This window comes from Aristolochia californica, unplaced genomic scaffold (assembly GCF_029961685.1).
Source record: "Aristolochia californica isolate CCGP_79_NKW_82.1479 unplaced genomic scaffold, dmAriCali1.0.hap1 SCAF_1, whole genome shotgun sequence".
Classification (NCBI taxonomy): domain Eukaryota; kingdom Viridiplantae; phylum Streptophyta; class Magnoliopsida; order Piperales; family Aristolochiaceae; genus Aristolochia; species Aristolochia californica.
The window spans coordinates 56522506-56543322 of record NW_027181770.1 but is presented as its reverse complement, the minus strand read 5'-3'; the positions used below and the strand labels follow the sequence as shown (position 1 = coordinate 56543322).

General features: G+C 37.0%; 2 protein-coding genes across 2 annotated transcripts; both read left to right on the top strand.

Moving 5' to 3' along the window:
• The first annotated feature begins 513 nt into the window (after window positions 1-513).
• On the top strand, window positions 514-7167 carry LOC137952071 (nuclear transport factor 2-like). The gene is made up of 10 exons (XM_068799143.1): window positions 514-656; window positions 841-898; window positions 1053-1190; window positions 1803-2094; window positions 2176-2411; window positions 3066-3237; window positions 3360-3481; window positions 3631-3696; window positions 6176-6242; window positions 6552-7167. The coding sequence occupies exons 2-10, from the start codon at window positions 851-853 to the stop codon at window positions 6824-6826; spliced, it is 1416 nt and encodes a 471-aa protein (XP_068655244.1). The 5' UTR covers window positions 514-656; window positions 841-850; the 3' UTR covers window positions 6827-7167.
• A 4436-nt stretch (window positions 7168-11603) lies between these two features.
• Window positions 11604-18458, top strand: LOC137952063 (zinc finger CCCH domain-containing protein ZFN-like). The gene is made up of 8 exons (XM_068799133.1): window positions 11604-11852; window positions 13275-13432; window positions 13885-13947; window positions 14061-14180; window positions 14326-14631; window positions 14950-15273; window positions 17117-18021; window positions 18196-18458. The coding sequence occupies exons 1-7, from the start codon at window positions 11774-11776 to the stop codon at window positions 17444-17446; spliced, it is 1380 nt and encodes a 459-aa protein (XP_068655234.1). The 5' UTR covers window positions 11604-11773; the 3' UTR covers window positions 17447-18021; window positions 18196-18458.
• Window positions 18459-20817: the final 2359 nt, after the last annotated feature.

Here is a 20817-nt window from a genome sequence, read left to right as displayed (position 1 = left end):
TACCTCTCCAATTACAAGGGTGTAAGTTTTACCTTCCTTATAATTTTTCATTTTGTAATAAGAATTATAAGAAGGGGAGAGCTTCATCCTTCCTCCCTTCCTCTTGCTAATGGGAGAATTTAACCATTATTATTCCAAAAAATAGTTTAGGGTTTAGGGTTTAGGGTTTAGGTATAAATTTTACCTTTCTTATAATTTTTTTGTTATCATAATCTCATGTTTTTTCTTTTGTTTTTCTAAGCTCCCAACAGACCCCTAACGGGCCACAAAATCCAGACATATAAAAGGTGGCGCTCTACGCAAGTACAGCGCAGTCCCTTCGGAGTCCGAGCTGGAGTCTGTTACAAGTGACGAAGCTCAAACGAACTGTCGAAGTCTACGGGTTGCGGTCCCGCCGAGCAGGACCCAATCACGTCAAGAATTGCTCTATCAGTTCTTTTTTATTTTCTCTTACGGCGGTTGTTCTCGCATAAACCCTTTTTTTCTATTATAAAACCCCCATGACAGGTCCATAGCTCTAGAAACCCTCCCCCCTCTTGGTGCTCTCATTCTGATCCAAACGCAAAAACCCTAAGAGAGGCGGAGGAGGGAAGAGAGCGAAGCCATTTTTTCATCTCCTTCGTCCAAGCCATCTTCCTAGGATCGGACCAGGCCAGGTTTGAATCTCCTTCCTCTCTCTCTCTTACTGTTTATGTTTTTTGATTGCTACCGTCTTGCCTTAGTCTCTGAATTTTGCCGATCGGTTTGCATGGCTTATTGGTTAGGCCCGTATTCTGCATTTTAGTGTTTTAAGCCTTCTGTCATGCTGTTATAATTCATAAAATGGCTTGTTCCTTTTAGGTTTCCCGGAATGGCGTCTCAGCAGCCTACAGCTGGATCTTGCCCTTCTGCTCAAGTGGTACGTCCCACTTTGCGGTTCGAAAAACTCAATGGTCTTCTTCTTCGAAAACAAAAAAAACAAAAAAACTCAGTCCTCTTGTTCTTTTCTGCTCGATATTCCTTGGTTATTTTTATTCTTATTTTCTGGCTAAAACGTCTGTATTTTGTTTAAGGTCGGAAATGCCTTTGTTCACCAGTATTATCACATCCTGCACTACTCTCCGGACCTCGTTTTCCGATTCTACCAGGAGAATAGCAAGCTTGGCCGCCCTGAAGCGGAGGGTGCCATGAGTTTAGTGACCACCATGCAGGTGATTTTTCTGTTCCTCGTTTACCAAGACTCGTGTGACTTTGTTTTGGTTTGATTATCTGTTCATCTGGGTTCTCGTTCTGAGTGATCATTCATGAGAAGTTCATTTGAGCTCAGGCTTTATTTTGTGGGCTAGTTCTTTTACTTGTCCGTTGATTTTTGCTATTTCCTGGCTTTCGGTTGAGTTTCTTGGGCGTTATTAGAAATTAGTTGATTGGGAGTGTGTGCCACTATTCAGATTGGTGTTTTATTGTAGAGTTTTATAAAAATTTACTTGTAAAAATAGTTATCAAAATGGTTGTGGGCTGGGCTGGGGGTAGAACATGGGTTAAAGAAACAATGTTAATCATTTTTATTGGAAAAAAAAGCGATAGGTGCTTCTAGCCATGTTTTGACATGGTCTTGGATCACTGTGATAGATCATGGCATCTTAAGAAAGTGTGAAATCTCCTGATTCAAGTGCACAAGGTAATTGTGGAAATTGGAGTTGCTGTTATTATAGAGAATCATGAGAGCAAAAAAGCAAAAAGTATTCCTAGTGTTTTGAGTGCTGAAAAATATCAGATGAATGAACTGATAATGTTTTCATTCTGCCTTTTATTGTTTTGAGCAGGCTATTGATGAGAAGATTCGCTCTCTTGACTACAGTGAATCAAGGGCAGAAATAAAGACAGTGGATGCCCAGGAATCATTCAATGGTGGAGTTCTTGTGCTTGTGACTGGGTGTCTGACTGGGAAGGATAAAGTGAAAAGAAATTTCACCGAGTCTTTCTTTCTAGCTCCACAAGACAAGGGGTACTTTGTTCTGAATGATATATTTCGATATGTGGATGATGTTGAACTCCATCCTGATGTGAACCAGGGATTACCTAATGGCACGGGTGCCCCTCTGGCATCTAACCAGGGTATGTTGTGCTTGTTATCTGTGGTTGTAGGTTCTTTTTGTTTGGTACCAATTTGATGCTTAGGTTCTTCCCCAACTGCAGATCCTCTTCCTGTCCAAGAAAGTCAAGTTGCTGAACCAAATGCTTCACTGTCAGAGGAAGAAGTTACTGTTGAGGAAGTTTATAATCCCTCTGATCACGAGGATGGCTCAGTTCTGGAAGAAGAAACACCTGAAGCTGAGGTGGTTGATGAAGTTCCAAATGATTCTCAGGTTGGGGCTGATTCTAACTCTGCTACCGTCCAAGAAGAGGCACCCAAAAAGTCCTATGCTTCTATTGTGAGTGGTTGAACTTTGACACTGTCTATCTTGTTTTGTTAGGCTGTAACTGAATGGTACTCAATCTTGGTTTGAGCAAACATAATAAAGCTCAAGTTCAAGTCAAGCACATAACTGCAGTTCTTGTCGTCTAAATGAGCCCAGTGCTTCAGCTTTTGTCTTCAAGTGCGACATTTTACTTCAGTTTGTGTGGTCAAGTCAAGCCAGGGCTGGGATGAGCTAAGATTGACTATATTGAAGTAGAGAATAATGTTTAACGGGCTAGTTGAACTTAGTTTTGCTCATGAAGATATCACTTCATTTAAGCTAACTTGATACCTCCAAGTCGGGTTAACTACTTGTGCTGTAGTTTTCGGGTTAACTACTTGTGCTGTAGTTTTCCTCAATTGGAGCTTTTCTAGCGCTGTATGTCTTTGGGACATGTTATGTCACTGACATTTATGCATTGGCTTTGTGGGCAATTTTCATAATCATGTTGGTGACTACTTGGATTAACATGGCAAAGATAGGTACAAAGTTTTTTTTTTTTTTTTTATGTATTGCATAGGTTTACAGTATTCATGGGATTTAAGTGAGGTTGTTTTCTTTAATTGTGCTACTCTTACTAAATCCATTCTGGTATATTTGGGTTCTAAATCTTTTTGTTGGGTACAGGTGAAGGTTATGAAGGAGACTACACATCTTTCTGTCCCCGCACCTGTTCCTGCCAGGCCAGCCCCTGCAAATCCTGAAAGGCAAGTGGCTCCTCCTCCACAGAACCAGGCCCCTGAGGTTCCTGTATCCAGTTTGAGTGCAACTGAAAATGGCAATAACCAGGAGGCAGAAGGTTCAAGTGTTCTTAAATAAATGTTTAGTTTTTTAACTTGTTTCTTCGATGGTTTGGCCCTCATATATTGTCTGACAGCTTTGTTCATTTATCTTACTTTGCCATCCATTTGCTTGTTGCAGCTGATGGGTACTCCATTTATATCAGGAGTCTGCCTGTCAATGCTACAGTTGCTCAGCTTGAGGAAGAGTTCGAGAAATTTGGACCCATTAAGAGTGGGGGCGTGCAAGTTAGAAGTAATAAGGTCCCTATATGCTTATATCCATTTTAATTTAATTTTTTTTCTAGCATATGGTTTGTTTTGTTAAAGATACGTAAATCCTTGGCTTAAATCTCCTTTAATCATGTTGTGGTTATGCATTGTGTTGATTGATTTATTCTTGATGGGTGCAGCAGCAAGGATTCTGTTTTGGCTTTGTGGAGTTTGAGGTTGCAAGTGCTGTTCAAAATGCAATAGAGGTATGACTGTTTGGTCGTGTTGTGAGTGTGTTTCCTTCTTGTTCCTGTCTATTTTTAATTTTTGTGGCTTCATCTCAATTTTCTTTTCGTTTGGGCTCATTACCACTATTGAATCAGGCAACTCTAATTTCAGTACTTGATTCATTGTCTTTGATAAGCTGCACTCACTTAATTGGTTGAAAGTGTCCTTTATCTTTTCCTTTGGAAACTTCAAATATTGACTTGTGTCTAAATGCTGCGTTGTTCCTCTCTTCTAGCATTGCCTATGTTTATTGTTGTTATGACTTTTTTATGAAGACAAAACTATGATACGTGTGGTGGATGTAGTTCTTTGGTATCTTGTTAAGTTATTGAACCTAATTAACGCCTTACACTGAGTCGATACACGGATCGTCCTAGAGATATTGATTGTTGTTTCATTAAGGGTAATTTGGGGATTTCACACTTGTATTATGGTTGCCCTAGTTTTCTCTTTATATTTGGGGGCGTCGTTTTTAGGGCAATCATCGAAAAGGATCATCAGTTGCGGTTGAGAGAGGTTAGAGAAAAAACACTCGAGTGGTTACGATTTCTCTTGTAAACTATTTTATCATCATAGTGAATTATTGCAGCGACGGAAGACGAGACGTAGCTTCACCTTGAGGCAAACCTGTATAAATCTAGTATTTTTCATGTTTTTTTTTTCTTCGTATGCGATTATTATTGCCCTCGTTAGTATTGAATTAGAGCGTCTAATTCCTAACATATTTAATGGTCAATATTATCAACTTCAGACCTTAACATGTAATTCTATCTGATTATCAACTTCAGTGTGGAGATTTTGATTTCCTCTAATGAGTGGTTTAGTCTGAAATGCACACATGTTTTGAGTAAGATTCATTTGACATGTTTAAGTCTCATGCTAAAAGCTTAGCTGTGTTTGTTGTGGTATGGTGCGGACAGCAGGGATTAGGTACTGTTCATATGATCTTATACTTCTTTCTATAGAACAACATAGGAAGGACGGCTTAAAGGAAACTTAAGAAATTAATATAATGGTATGATAGTTACTAGTACTTTGGGAAAATGTAGAATTTTCTTGTCTTAAATTAGGAAAAAAGGCCTTTAAAAAATTATTAAAAAAGGTATGACAAGAAATAAAAAACACTTAACTATGAGAACACTTATTTTGTGTTTTGATCAATAAAAGCACATAGTTATAGAGTTAAGAAAACTTTATTTTGTTGTTGGGATCATTTTTTTCATTTTGAATGTGTTACCATCTACATTGGTTGAGTTAAATGAGTCTGGTTTTTTATGGCTTTAATCAGGTAGACCGTTAGACTAGTGATCGTCTATATTTTTCTTATATCTAAGTCTTAGATCATAAATTACGATTATGTATGATGGTTTGAATCTCTTTGAGAACATTAAATTAATGATCATCAATAGTTTCCTTATATCTAAATCTTTGATCATAAATTATTATTATGTGTGATGGTTTGGTTTGCTTGAAAATATAAATGGTATCAGGTATGTTGTGTTTGTCTATAGTGTTCTATGAAATGATTCAACAAGGATGTTTGTTGCGAGATGCACAGGGAAATCTTTTCTTGGTAGTGTGTGAACTTTTTCTGAATGCTGATTGCATATATGTATTCTATGCCCTCAAACTCGTTCCCACAGGTAAACCATGACCGGGATATTGACTCCAAAATCTGCTGCAAGCGATCATTTTTGGCTTCAATGTGCATTATCTCGCACAGACTGATACATCTGTTTCTGTATTTTTGGAAATGATAAGTAGCCATGATTTTCCACATAAAGTGGCCTGTATTGTACGGAAGTTTCCATTGTCTCCAATCTAAATCTTCCATGATTAATTTTTCAAAATTTTAAATTGAAGATGTTTCTAGCATTTGTTTTCTAAGCTAATTATAAACTTTTATATACTTCATTTTCAATGTGTATCTATTAATGGTGACTTAATGTGGGTCAGTTTGATTATGACTTCCTATGTTATATAACTTTATAATATGTTTTACCATAATTCTATGATTTCAGCTTGGAATAATTTGACCTTTTTCTTTAGCCTCTTAAGGAACACAAGAAAGAATATCTTGCAATGCATTTTTACCAAAAGAACTCATACTTTGAGATATATTCCACTATAATGTCAATTCGTGATATTAAAATTAACTTTCATGTACTTTTTAATGTAGTATATTATTTGATTTTATGATTATCATTGCCATAATTTGTTAAGCAATCTCAAAAGCTGTTTGCGTAAAACAGAACATTATCAAGCATATCAATTACATTTTCTTTACATTTTGGAGAGTTTAAATTTCTGCTTACTGTTTCATTGGTGGATTTTGTTTCTGTTTTTGTTTTTTTGAAAAAGATTTTGATCTTTGTTTTGTACTTCTACAATTCATGTTTGAATGTTACAAGCAGCTTATATGTATGCCATTGTTTACATATGATGTTGGCTTTTCAGGCCTCTCCGATTATAATCGGTGGTCGTCATGCTCATGTTGAAGAGAAGAGGGCTTCAAGTTCTCGAGGCAAGTGATTTATGTTTTGGTCTGACTTCAGTTGTAGGAAGGACTTGGCATGGCATTGATACACCATTCAAAAGATTAAACAGACATGATTATTATTGATGTCTCTGGGTCTGCACCTAGTCTATTTCCTACTGCAGGAAATACTGGTTCCAATTAATGAGCACCTGAAAATATTGAAAAAATGGACAAGCAGGGATTGCTACTTTTTTTTTTTTTTTTTTTGCATCATATTTTACAGAGTGATTGTGATTAGTTTTGGTTTTTTTAAAGGATCGGAAATGAATGGTTCATCATTTTTTACTTGCACAGTTAATGGCAGAGGTCGATTTCCATCTGGAAGAGGTGGAGGATTTCGCAATGATGGTGGAAGAGGAGGGAGAGGCAATTTTGGAGGCTCTAGAAGTTATGGGGGTCGTGGAGATTTCAACAATCGGAATGATTTTGGCAGCAATAGGAGCTCAGGTAGAGTTGGGGGATCTTCATCCGGCCGTGGAGGTGATGGAGGTTATAGTCGCATGAATCGCTCTGTTGCGGTCGATTCAGAAGCAAAAAATGTTGCCCCAAGCGTGTCTGCTTCTGCTTGAAGTGACACCATGTTTATGTTTGGGAGCGCTAACCAGCAGGTTGGGCAATATATTTTAGTTAAAAGTTTTGGTTTTGTATGCCCTGGAGATTTCCATCTCAAATTGGGCAGTGATGATGGGAAATGATAGATCTCTCGTTTTTCCCCGTCTGAGTAGTCTCGTCCATGAGAACTTTTTTTCCCCTTTTTTCTTGTATCATTTTCAAGTCGTTATTTTGTTTTCAAAGTTTTTGAGGCTAGGCAGATTTTCCTCACTCTTAGACTAAATTATATTCATCTCCTGCTATTCGGGCAAGAAGCAACTAGCAAAGCCAATGATCTTTTAATTTTCGTTGTTACTTAGATACTGGGACTCGTTTTTATATTGTGTTGATCTTAGCTAGTCTTGGTGTCTTTAGGTTGGTTCATATTTATCATCTCGGTGCCCTTACGAGTTGATTCATTCTCTAAGCAGGAGAATTAGGCACGAGCAACCTTTTTAGTTTCTATTGTAAATCTAATTTATTTTCCCACTTGTGATGATGCCTACCCATAATGTAAAGAATTTTTCAATGCAACGAACTATTCTTTGTTTGTCTCTATTTCATTGTGCCTTTTTTAAGTATTCTCTTGTTTTTTATGGATGACAATTAAGAGGATTAAGTATGCTAAAATAGGAATAAAAACCATTAACCTTTGTAGGCATGATCGATTATTAGCTTTAGGGTATGATCGATCATATAGACTACTGAGCATTATCAATCTAACAATGATGGCATGATCAATCAACCAAAATCTTGTTAGGTTAGTGTATAAAAGTATGATTGATCAACCTTAGTAACATGATCAATCATTTTTCAACAAAAAATTTGGCCATATGAACTCCAAAATATAGTCGTTGAATGGTGTCTAAAACGATTACTTTTCTTAATAAACTTATAAGAGTTTCTCTCACTTCTAATTTAATAAAATTATTATTTTGCTCCCCTTATTTGGCAGTAAGAAAATAAGTTGAAAAATACCTTTTAATTTATTTATAAAATATCTATATTTTTAATTTTAATTTTACTGTTTAAATATTTTAAAATAATAATTGAAAGAGTGACATAGTGAAAGAAATGTTTTGCTCCCGAGACTCTCGTGGACGAGCATAAGAGGGAGTATCCCAGGCGCAGGAGGGAATACATTCGCCTCTCGTGACCCGGGCCCACCACCAAAGTGATCCTCATTTTGATCTTAATCTTCTGCGTTGGACCCCACTAGAACCAAATAGCTGTGGAATCGCGCGTGGGGACGAGTTCTACGCAAAGTTGACGGCTTCGCTGACGCAATCCGTCAATGATAGCATAAGATCTCCGCGGACCCACACCTGTACGGAAACTGTTCTGTCTTATCAAATCTCAGTTTGCCAAGTGGCTCGAGGCACCGTCTCCCGGAAAGTTCATGAGTATTGTGTTCTTGTTGCTAGAGAGAGCCACATCTCAGACGCCCCGATTGCGTCTCTCGAGTGTTACCGGTTGGTTATTTAAAGTCTCTCTTATGAGCTTCTCGTGCGTGCAGGCGTTACTGATTTTCATGGGTATCTTTTCAGCTGTAACTCAAAAGCCAAGTGTCGGCAAACTGTCGTCAGAAGAGTGATCCCGCATGAGATCAGCTCCGCGTCATTTTCTTGGAGTCCTCTCAGTCGGCTATGACCTCGTTGCTCTCGGCGCGCCGGCTTGTTCTAAGGACGAAAAAGTCTCTATGTCTAGTATGATGACGATACTACCCCTTTGTTTCTTTTCAAGTCCCCTTTAAGTTCATGGTAGTTTAAAAAAATGGCAAATGGCAAAGAGATCCTTCTATGCTGAACCTGGCATTGGCTTCGTCTCCTTCTCCCTCTTTCTTTTGGATTTCTTACACTTGCTACTACTCATTCAGCATCTTCCTCTACTCTTTTTATTTCCTCCTCCACGGATCCTTTTATGCTGGCCTCTTGGTCTTCTTCTATCTCATTATGTGTGTTTTCTTGTGCTTCTTGATGGCCTTCATGCTCAGGTTCTTTGTCATTGGCTTCCAGCCCATTGGCTACTTCTCTGACAAGTTTTTCCTTGCCTTCTCCCCCATCAATCTCCTTGGCCTTCAATCCCCTATCGGTTGCAACTTCTTCCTGTGCTACTTCTCTTTCAACCTCTTGATCTCCTTACGAGATCCCATAGTCACAAGGAGGAGAATTAAATTGCATCTCCCCATGAGTTGCCTCCTCTCCAAGTACTTCTCCTTCAGCTCTTTTGTAGTGTTTGTCTCTTCCACCCATTTAATTTTTACTTCTTCATCATCTTCCTCAATTGGTGAGGCAATTAAAGGCTTACGAATGGCTCTCACTTTCCTCTCCATTTTTTGTCATCCTGCCCTCAAACCAAGACAACCTAGTAATCAATAGACCGGAGAATCAGGCCAAGGAAATCCTCATTTCATCGATCACTGCTATGGGAGAGTCTTGAAGGGCATTGGACCTCACTTCAATGGTCCTCTCTAGTTCTTTTTGTTCCTCTTCTTCCTCTTCTTCTTCTCCCTATTTTTTCAGTTTCTCCAAATTTTCTTCGTCTTCCTTTCTCCTATTCAACCAAGGAGCATCCACAAACCGATTTAGTGATAGTTTTCACACACAATCTCCTGACATCTTACACCATTCAATGCAAGAATGTGGGTGATGAGCCACTGGAGGCAACGTCTACCCTCCTCTGTCAATCAGATTATTTGTAATATCGGAGAAAAAAAATGAGATATGGGTAGAGCAACTTGGAATGAGCAGTAGTAATATTCTGAGCAGATAGCAAGATTGGTTAACGACTCATAACTTCGAGTCTTGAAAATTAATGTTTTGATACCATGTTGATTTTCAGGATTCAATGGATTATATCACAGAGAAAGGAGAAGAACATACGTTGGGGAGAAAATAGGACGAAAAATGAGGTAAAGGACTTAGTCCAAACGCTCCCCCTTAAGCTCTATTTATAAATGATAAAAGTATAATATTATAATTATACCCTTCACCGTAGTAAGAGTGAAGAAGACACAAGAAACATAAACTAATTACATTAATGGCCCTCCAACATGTTTATATTTTTCCAATAGGTAAAAATCAAAATCAGTCTCTTTTTTATATCAGAAGCAAAACGTGCTAGAAGAGGAATGTAGGCCTCCGTCCCTCTCTCTCTCTCTCTCTCTCTCTCTCTCTAAACAATATTACATAAGATTAATATTATTAATTTTTATAATTTAATAGTTTTATTCATATTCACAGAAATTATTGTATTATAGAAATGATGTAACATCATTAATATTATTAGTACAACTTTATAATGATGTTACATTTGGAAATAGAGCATCTAACATTATTGTATTGAAATTACCTATATAATTCATACAAGCCATGAAGTTGAACATACAAAGGTTGTTGTTGTTTATGGGTACTACTATTCTTAAATATATTTATAATACTCATAGGGCTTGAACCCAGTCTAATAGTTTGGCTACATCAATTATTGGAATGATTTTTAAAATATTAGCTAAAATATGTTTGAATTCTTAATAAAAATAATATTTCACATAATTAGCGTATATAATACTATTTACCTTTTCTTACCGGAGAGGATGTTATTTTCGTGAAAATTTCCTTGTCTGAGGTCATTTTCGAATCCATAGTAGGAAACCATTTGATAGAAATATTAGCTCTCAAACTAACACTCAACTTGCTATGCATTTTTGGATGTAAGTAGGTGGTGGTGGAAGGCGACTCGCTATTTACAATTCAAGTAGTGAGACAAGGGGAGGGGGTTATTTCTTCACTTGTAGGTATATGGACACGAGTGACGGAGAAAAAAGGGTACAAGTTCTAGATATGGAACATGAGTTTTTTCCTATCACATTACTCTTTATATATTTGAAACAATATAATTTTTAAATTAAAAAAATTCTACTCATTAGAGAGTATACAAGGAAAAGAATAGATATGTTTAATATCATTCCATTTATATACGACACATACTAATATATAATATTATCGATATATTTTAAAATTTGTTTTATAAATTGTTAATTTTCTTTCTTATCGAATGATAGAACATGTAACTACATAAAAAAAATATAATTGGTTTAATGGGTATGAAATATCCCTTACCTATTTCTATTTTATTTAATAAAAATTAAACATATAATTAGATTTAATTACCCAAATGCCTAATTGGATATATATATTTTTAAATATTTTGTTTAATAAATGATAAATAATAGATAAAATTGACATCCCCACCATTTGCCACTATCAGCAAGGGTAGGACGGTAATCTAATATGAAACAAAACCTGAGCCGCCGAAGCGGTAGACGGAAGCGAGCCGACAGTTCGCTGAACACTAAAAAGGCGAAAGGTGAGGTAAAGCCAATAAGCTACCACGTGGCAGATTAAAGTCCGTCCTTTTCGCGAATGTACCGGCCCCTCGATCAGGACACTGCACGCGTAGTTTCGGCGCTTTAAATGCCAAGATTCATACAACGGGTTCCTCGTGTCCCCACTATTTTCTTTTCGATCAAAATGAACGGCCGATGAAAACGTCACGTGTAATGTGTTCTAAAAATTTAAAAATTCATTAAAGAAAGAAAGAAAGGAAAATTAATATACGAAAAAAACAGAACCGACAGTTTGGTTTTGACAAGCGGTTTCCGGTATCCGGATTTTTGTCCGCAATGGCTGGGTGAAAAAGCGAAGGGAAGGACTGGATGGTTGGTTTTTATTCCCTTTTCTCTCTCTCCTAGTTTTTTTTTTGTGGAGAGGAGTCGTCTGCACTTTCTTCTTCTCTCTCTATCCCCCCTCCCCCCTCTCCTCGCCTCGCCGATCGTCTTCTTCTCCTCCGCCGGAAGTTTCCCCCTAGCCGCCTTAAAATGCTAATTTCCGGCGAAATTTCCGGCTAGGGTTTTTGGTCATGGTGCAATGGAGTACGACCCCGGAATTCAGATGTCTCGGACCGTCGGGACTGAGGGATCCTCTCTTGGTCCTCAGTTAGATGAAGGTCATCCTCTCCCTACCCTTTTACCTCTGTCTTTTCCTGCCGTCGATCCATTGTGTTGCAATGTTGGAAGAATTACAGAGCTTTGCGTGGGATTACGAGAAATTCATCACTCAGATGTTGGGCTAGGGTTTTCTGATGATAATTGTGGAGCTCTCGTGCTTGAAATGCTGTGGAAACCGACAAAAAAGTTTTAATTGATATATTATTTGCGTTACTTTTACTCAATTTGTTGTGAATTGTCGATCTTAGTAGAATTTACATGGTTTTCTCACTGTTTAGGGTCAATTGCTGCAGTTGCACTAGGAAAATTTTTCGTTTTTTTTTCTTTTGCGTCTTTTACTAGTTTTATGTATTTGTATTTATCTATCCTTCTGTTCAGCATTTACCTGTCTTCCATTTGAACTCATAAATTCTTGACTAATTTTCATGTTTTTGACTTGAGAGTTACTCTTTTTCCGATGAATCTAGTCGATGTGAAAACGATCATGGTTTCGGTTACAGTAGCTTTTTTGCAGTGGGTGACAGAGCACTGGATATCGTTAGCTGCTTAGTTAGTTGTGATAGGACACAAGTTTTTCCTTTGTTATTTGAGAACGTTATCATAGAAAAAGTAGCGTTCGTTGATAAACTTTTTCGTTTACATTTTGCATATTTCCAAGGTTTTCTTATAAATTTTTGGATAAGTAAAGTTTCATCGTCAGGACTGAGGTTAAGAGGTGGTAACTGGATCTGGATGCAGCAATATGGCCTTTATTCAAGGATTGTGATTATATTCTTAATTTAGTTTTCTCTGCATATATTATCTTCTTATTTTCTCCCTTTCTGTTTTATTTGGTGAAATTTTAATCCGTCGTAATATATGTTACTCTCTTTCAATTCTATCTCTCAATATCTGTTCTGTTTTCACATTTAATTATTTCCAAATTGCCCGTTTCTATCATGGACCTGGAATGTGGAACAACTAAACATTGCTTTAACTTGTAAGCTTTCTCTGTACTAATCCTATTAAAATGTGTAGGACAAATGATTCTTCACATGTATTAGCAGCGTTTTTCGGTTTACTTGCTTTTTATGGGACCTTAAAAGCTATGGGCGCAGATTGGAGTTCAATCACCTGTGCCTAAATTTTAAATAAGCTTCAAGGCTCAGGGAATTGTTGCTCGGTGTCTATTCAACTTAACGACTAATGTATTTTATTTCTTCTTCTTCTTCTTCTTCTTCTTTTTTTTTCATTAGGATGGTGAAATTTTGGAATGTTGTGTATTTTGCTGCAAGATTGTTTTACAAGGCAGTTGATTCTAATTGTTTTGTTGGAAATACATATAAAAAAAATGAAACCTCTAGAAGTGTGTAAGACAGTTGCTTTGTTACTGAGGTACATTATTATTTAGAGATATCTGAAATACTGCTTTTACATCACAGATACAATGTGGCAAATGTCCCTGAGGTCAAATGAGAGTATGGAAGCTGGACCCTATCCTGAGCGTCCTGGAGAACCAGATTGTGCTTACTATATCAGGACAGGGCTATGTAGATTTGGGATGACATGTAGGTTTAATCACCCAGTGAACAGAAAGTTGGTAAAGGATCTACATCTTTTCCTCTTCCTTCCTCCCTCTCATAATTTGCCAATTTTTAATTGGGACAACTTAAAGAAGACTATTTCGTGCACGCTTTTGTGACATGTAATGCCCATATTTTGAAGATGTACAAATCAGTGGATTAATGTTCCTAAATCAGATGTTTGAGGTAAGGCTTAATGAAATGCGCCCTTTCTAAGAAACTGTTCCTAAATAAAAAATTCCAAAAAGAACCCATGGAGCTCCTTTTTCTATTTTTAAATATAAACCCTACATATGAGCTCCTTAAGCTAATGATTAAAATTATATTTAAGCCTTCTGCAGCCTCTTAGTCTGTTTTACTTGTAGTATGCCTTTTTATGGTGGAGTAAAATGCTTCCGTAGTTCATTTTATATAATGTTGTGATGTTCTATTAGAATCGATGAATTAGATTAGGCTTGTTGTGTGCCAGGCTGTTGCTGCATTAAGAATGAAGGGAGGATTCCCAGAAAGAGTAGGACAACCTGAATGCCAGGTAAACGTTTCCACTGAAGTTTACATTTGTGAATGTATTACTATCCGGCCTTCATCATTCAAAATCTCTTATCATTTGAGTGCAAATATAACATTTCTTTTTGTTTCGTGTAGTATTACTTGAAGACTGGAACATGCAAATTTGGTGCAACGTGCAAGTTTCATCACCCTAGAGATAAGGCTGGAATCGCCGGAAGGGTTCTGTTAAATATTTTAGGCTATCCACTCCGTCCGGTTTGTACTTGAAAGTTTGATTTCAACATAATACTTGTTTTCGATTGTATTTTGATTTGATTTGTGCAGCTTTACCTAATGACAAACCATTCTTTACGCTCTTTTGATTGTTTGTCTTTCTTCCGACTGAATGTTTTTCTTGTAGAATGAAAAGGAGTGTGCGTACTATTTAAGAACTGGTCAATGTAAGTTTGGAAACACTTGTAAGTTTCACCATCCACAGCCATCCAGCCAGATGTTCTCCCTACGTGGTTCTAATGTTTATCCTCCTGTTAATTCACCTACAACTCCTGGTCAACAATCAACATATCCAGGAGGAGGATTGACTAACTGGGCCCTGTCTAGGGCATCATTCATTCCAAGTCCACGTTGGCAAGGTCCTTCAAGCTATGCTCAAGTAATTCTTCCTCAGGGGGTAGTCCCAGTTCCTGGATGGACTACTGCTTATCATGTACATTCTATTCTCTGCCTGTCATTTCACATTTTAATCTGATTATTTTTACTTATTTATTTATTTTGGGTGCATACATGCCAGAAGGCAGTATGTGATCATGACATACTAGCTGGCATAATGTAATCCAAATGACGTCCAGACAGTGGATTAATCAGCTTGTTGTCTCAGATTCTGGCTAATAGGCTTGGTATTTGTTGGATTGCCTAGATCTTGTGCTTTCTAGCTGGTGTGCATGCTAGGAGCAGTAGATGAACAATTTCAGGATTTATTATGAATTTAAAAATGAAATTCATTGATTTTGAGCATCTACAACAGGGACAATTGGGTTCAGTTACATCTTCAGAGAGGCAACAACAGACTCTAGGAGCCAACCAGTTTTACAGCTCTTCACGCCAAAGCGAAACATCAAGTGCTACTGGAGCATTTTCATCTTATCGCTCACCTTCTGTTCCTATGGGACTTTATGCATTGCAAAGGGAAAACGTATTTCCTGAGAGACCTGGCCAACCCGAGTGCCAATTCTACATGAAAACTGGAGATTGTAAATTTGGTGCTGTGTGCAGGTTCCATCATCCTAGAGAAAGGTTGATACCTGTTCCTAACTGTGTATTGAGTCCCTTAGGCCTCCCACTTCGTCCTGTAAGTGACTTTTTCTCATCACCGTTATGTTTTCAGTAGCTCCTATTTATTCAAACTTGTTTTTTGTATCACATTAGTAATAGCAGTGTAGGATTCATGCCTTGTGAAGACTACCAGTTCTTATCAGTTGCATTTTTTTCGGCTTTAGAAATTTATTGAGTTCATTCTCTTTTTTCTTTTGCTTCTGTTCTTTTCAACTTCTATTGTCATTGAGTAAATTTTAGTTGATAGAAGAACAGATCAGCATAAAATATTTGAATCTGCTCAGCAAGATTTTGAATTTATGTAGAATAATTATAGAATCAAGGAAAACAGTTCTTGTTTAGCTTTCATGGCTCTCCTCTAAATTTGGATTCATTGGAGACATTATCGTTAGATATTTTCTATCCCATGTCACTGTTTATTATGCTGGAAGCCCTTTACATGTCCATTTTCAAGTATCAGAACGTAGTTGCACTATTCATTTTTTATCGTTTCTGGTGAATAGAGCAGGAATGGCATTTACTGTCTGTGTTTGGCTATATGTGTCACTTTTCAGTAACAAGTATTGGATTTGGGGTGTTTGCTATGGGCCGACTTGACTTTTTTTATATAAGCTGATATGTGTTAATTTGTGGGTACCCTTAACTTCACACCATGGCCTTTTTGTGGGAGCTGGATACCATGAGATAGCTTGCCATGGGTTTAATGAAATCACTATTCAGAACAAGGAAACAAAATTATGTAAAAGTTTCCATTCTATTTGTATAAAATTGTACCTTAATCTCAACTATAGCTTCAATATGCTTGACAGTATTTTTTTTTTTTTTTTTTTTTTTTTTTTGGAGAAAGTGATGATTTCATTAAAACAAAACAAAACAAGATTAGGCAGGCCTCCTCCTTACCAGAGGAGCATGTAGGGAGGCCCCCTGCTTAGCAAAACTGTCTGCAACAGAATTTGCAGAACGGGGAACATGGGACCTTTTTGTTTCAACAGAAAATGCTTGACAGTTTTACTAATTGGATTTGTGTGTCTGGTATGTTGTTGATCATCAAAATACTTTTTAGAATTTTCACTCCTCAATGCTTAACAGCTATTTACATTGAATCTATCTATTGCCTGGCAGATGTGCCTGTAATTTTTTTTTTATTTCGACTTTGGGTGGGGGGGGTGGAGGGGAAGAAAATTTTCTGTATACTTAAGAAAGAGGACCAAAAGTTTAAGAAAATAAAATACTAGCAAGTTAGGAGCTGACAAGAAGAGTGAGGTACTGCTGGTTATGTACATTGGCAAATTGAGAGCACATGTTGTACCTCGTTAAGGTTGTAACCTTTACTAGCTGTTTGTACTGTACATCTCGAGCATCAATCATGGATTTGGTTCATTGTCTATTTACTAGTTCAAAATCTTTCTCTTGCTATTTAATTTATATTTGTGTGGATTCTTTAACTTATTGCAACGAAACTTTATCAGAAGTTAAGCAGCAGAGAAATATAGTTTTGCTGTTTTTTTGGGGTCATGAGAAATTTCCCTTTTCATCATTTTAAGAAAAAATATGTATCTGTTGTCGATGCCTTATGTTCCTTAGTAGCATGAGTTGTAATATGACCTTTTCAACCATTATGCTCCATCTGTCTTTGATTCTCTTTTTTTTTCTTTTGTTATTTTTACTTTTAGATACTCATTTGACATCCAATTCTAGAATACATTAACATGATGAAGTTTATTGTTATAGTTTGCAAGTAGATTCCATGTTATTATATGGTTTTATGATGCTTTACTGACTTAACTTTAAGTATAATGAGTCTCTTTGTAGCCAATATATTGAACTGAATGATCCTTTTTTTCTTTTCTTGTGAACAGGGAGAGCCTTTGTGCATCTTTTATTCTCGTTATGGCATCTGCAAATTTGGTCCAAATTGCAAATTTGACCATCCCATGGGGACATTCACTTATGGTCTTGCTACATCTTCTTCCACTGATGTCCCAGTTGTTCGGCGTTTGTTAGGGTCGTCATCAGTGACTGGTGCACTACCTTTATCATCTGAAGGGGGGCCTGCCGAAGTGGGCACAGTAAAGTCTAGAAGACTTTCATTGTCAGAATCACGTCAGATGACTTCTGGTGATGAAAACATTGAAGCAGAGGGTTCACATACCACCACAAGTATTGGGCCCGTGTCTACTTTTTCTTGACCCCATCTGTAAAATAGAGCCACCATTGCTGGAGATGTACAGGGTTTTCAGTGATGTTGATTTGAGTCCTGTCATCTAAATGCATTTCCTTCATGTTGTAGACTTTTTCTTCTAAATTATTTGCTTCAACTTGTAAAATCTGCATGTAGTATCTTCATCCTTCTTTAGGTGTATCTCCTTAGCCCACAAGAGTCACTCTTCCAGGTTTTGAGTTGGTCATAGAAAAGTGTCTCCTCTTTGTACTAATGGCTTCTTGACCCTCAATTTTCAGATCATCTTTTCACAATTTCCATCCTATTTAAGTCATAAGTCATTGACTCCTGAGGTCAAAGCTTCAAACCCGGCTTGGCTTCAGTTCCTGTTATGTTATATATGTTGTATCAGTATTCTATGTTTGTGGAAACGCTTAGTCTGTTTTTCTACTTTTTCGTTTGCCTTGCTTTTCTTTGTAGATAACTAGTACAATGTTGAAGTCATTCAACAACAGTTCAAACTCTAGATTTTGAAGAAGCAGAGTGGAAAAACACCTGGTGCTCTTATGTCTACAAGGCCAAAACCATTCCTAATTCTTACAGGTGATTTTGTCGTTCACCAAATTCCCTTTTTCTGTTGATTAGGTTAAGCTCTTTTGAATGCAGTGAAATTTTCTTCTTGAAATCAGAAAGACATCTTTACTGCTCCTATAATAGATTTTGGTCCATGGCATCATGTGACAAACTTAAAGATTAAAGATTTGGTCATTTCAACAGGCTTGATGGCATTGAAGACAATTTTGCCACAAGAGTGATTGGAGAATATTACTGCAGCTGAGTCCATTCATTGGCAATACATCACACACGAGAAGGGCATTGTAACAGGTACTAAGAAAATCATGAAACAAAAAGTTGTTTCCACGAGACTGTTTGACAAATAAGAGCTGTACCTGTTCAGGACCTGATGATTTGTTTATGTTGAATTGGTTTTGTATTCAATTCAGTTTCTACTCAATGACAATCTGATCACCCTTCAGATCTTCTTACCGTTTACAAGCATTTTTTCCACCTCTTATAAGGTTCACCGAAAATGATTTAGGATGAGCCTTTTTTTTCCGAAATGATGCTGAATTATATTAAAACAAAAGATTTGTGTGTGTGTGTGTTGGGGGGGGGGGGGGGTTCTTCATTCCCAAATTGAGAGATTACTAGGAGGTCCCAAATCTGATCTAGGAATGAGATTCTCATTCCGATTATATTGAATTGAGGACAACGCCAACAGGGGGGGGGGGGGGGGGGGGGGGGGGGGGCAGCTTTATTTTGAACATTTTAAGATAGTTATTGTTTTATGGTGCTTAATGTGGTCAGCTTGAAGAGAGATGTCTTTGGTTCGGTGTATAGAAATAAGGGCCTGTATTATGGACGTGGGTCCAATTATTTTTGCACATAATATCTTTTACAACATCACAAAATTGCAGGTTTCTTTTGGAGTTTTTGTTATAACATATTCTCTGTTTTATTGGGAAAAAAACCAATTAAAATTGACGCGAAGAACATTCGGTAAAAGGAATGGAGAAAAGCCCAGGAAGAATATGGAGTTGGTTCCTATTTTTTGAATTCTCGAAGTAGAATGAGCTGTTGTATGGGGTCTGTTCAAACCTGGGATATAATCAGTAATTACTCGGATAACTGAAATTGTTCTTGTTTGTTCATACTGTTTGAAGAAGTACAAGTTGATAGGTAAGAGGCATGTGGCATGAGAAAAGGGGTGTAAAGGGTATACAGATGAAACGGAATTAGGTTATTTTGTTTGAAGAAGTATAAGTTGATAGGTAAGAGTCAGGTGGCATGAGAAAAGGGGTGTAAAGCGTATACAGATGAAACGGAATTAGGTTGTTTTGTCTACTTGTCTGAATATTTGATTCTGGTGTTACATTTGAAAAAGCTCATCTTCGGTCAGTCTAGCTAAGTTTACAAGGCCAAGGAAATTTTCTTCAGTTGTGGGTTAATGATTCCAGGAGCTTAGAGTACCCAACTCATGGCATTCTTGCCCCAAGCACAAGTGACAATAAGTTTGTATAAAATAGTAGCTGGCTCTCTTTTACACTGTAAAAGAGCGGTTGAAACACATTAGACACTTCTCTCAATATAATTATTGTGGCTGAAGATATCCTGTAAGTTCCGTCAAGCATGACCTTTCAATGTTTCTCTTAAACCTTACTTTGCTTCAAACACATTTTCAGAGAAGTTTGTGTATCCACAAGGAAAACCATAGAAGAGTAACCTAGAAAAGAGTTTCGGTTTCTAGAAGATTAGAATGGGAATTTCGGTTTCTGCTCTCACACCATATTAAATCGATCAACGGAAGGAGCTCTGAGTAGTGAGAGAGGGAGGGAGATGAGTGCAAGAGGATGGGATGGATTAGGGTGTAATGGTTCAGAGACAAATATTACATAAATCCCTTTTTAACTTTAGAGCTGAAAAATAAAGGGCTAAAGTGGAAGACAACCTACAAGGGTATCCTTCTTATCTTCTAACAGAACAGATTTGGGTATTTATAAGGACAAATCCCCAAAAAAAATGAAGTCGTTGCTTAAAATAGGCATGCTCCTAGCTCTTGTCACAAATTAGTGAAAAATATTTTCAAAATTAGGAAAAATAATTATTAAATTCTACTTTTTGTAGGTCACTTGCAACCAAATTTATGGTTTATGGAAAGTCTTAGATGTCTATATTTGTAGTTTGGAGATCAATTTTTTTGCTTGGAGTCGAATAATACGTGCTTCAACAACTCTTTTGAAGGGAAAATAATTTATCTAAGTCCTATGATTTCTGTTTCTTATAGAGGTCAACTCCTTTTTGTAAGGGTTAAATCTACCCTGTATTTTATCTTCAACTTGGGTTGAATCCTCTTGATGTAATTAACTCATATACACTGAATTTTTATATAGGGGTCGTTTCCTCAAGTAATTTAAAACTTACTATTTTTTGGGTTCGACTTCTTGTTCGTGGTTGCTAATTACATCCCCTTCCCTACGGGGTCAACTCTTTTTTATGTTTTAAGTATGGCTTCAATTTGAAATTCTTCTTCTTTGGTCTTGACTCTTTGCTTATGTGCTCATCACCATGTGCATGTGATCGACTCCATATGCACATAAGCTCAATTCCTCTTCTTTCTAGTTGTTGTTTGTAATTACTTTTCAATTATTTTTTTTCTTGTTTTCTCAATTTGTGCTTGACTTGCTTCTCGAAGTGATAGTTTTAAATTTTTTTGAATTCAATATGCTTCTTCCTACATATGTGCCCAATTCCTATGATATGGAATCGATTCTTTTTTACAATTTCAGCTCATAATCAATTTGTTCACACCCAATAGCAAAGTAATCAAATTTCCATGAA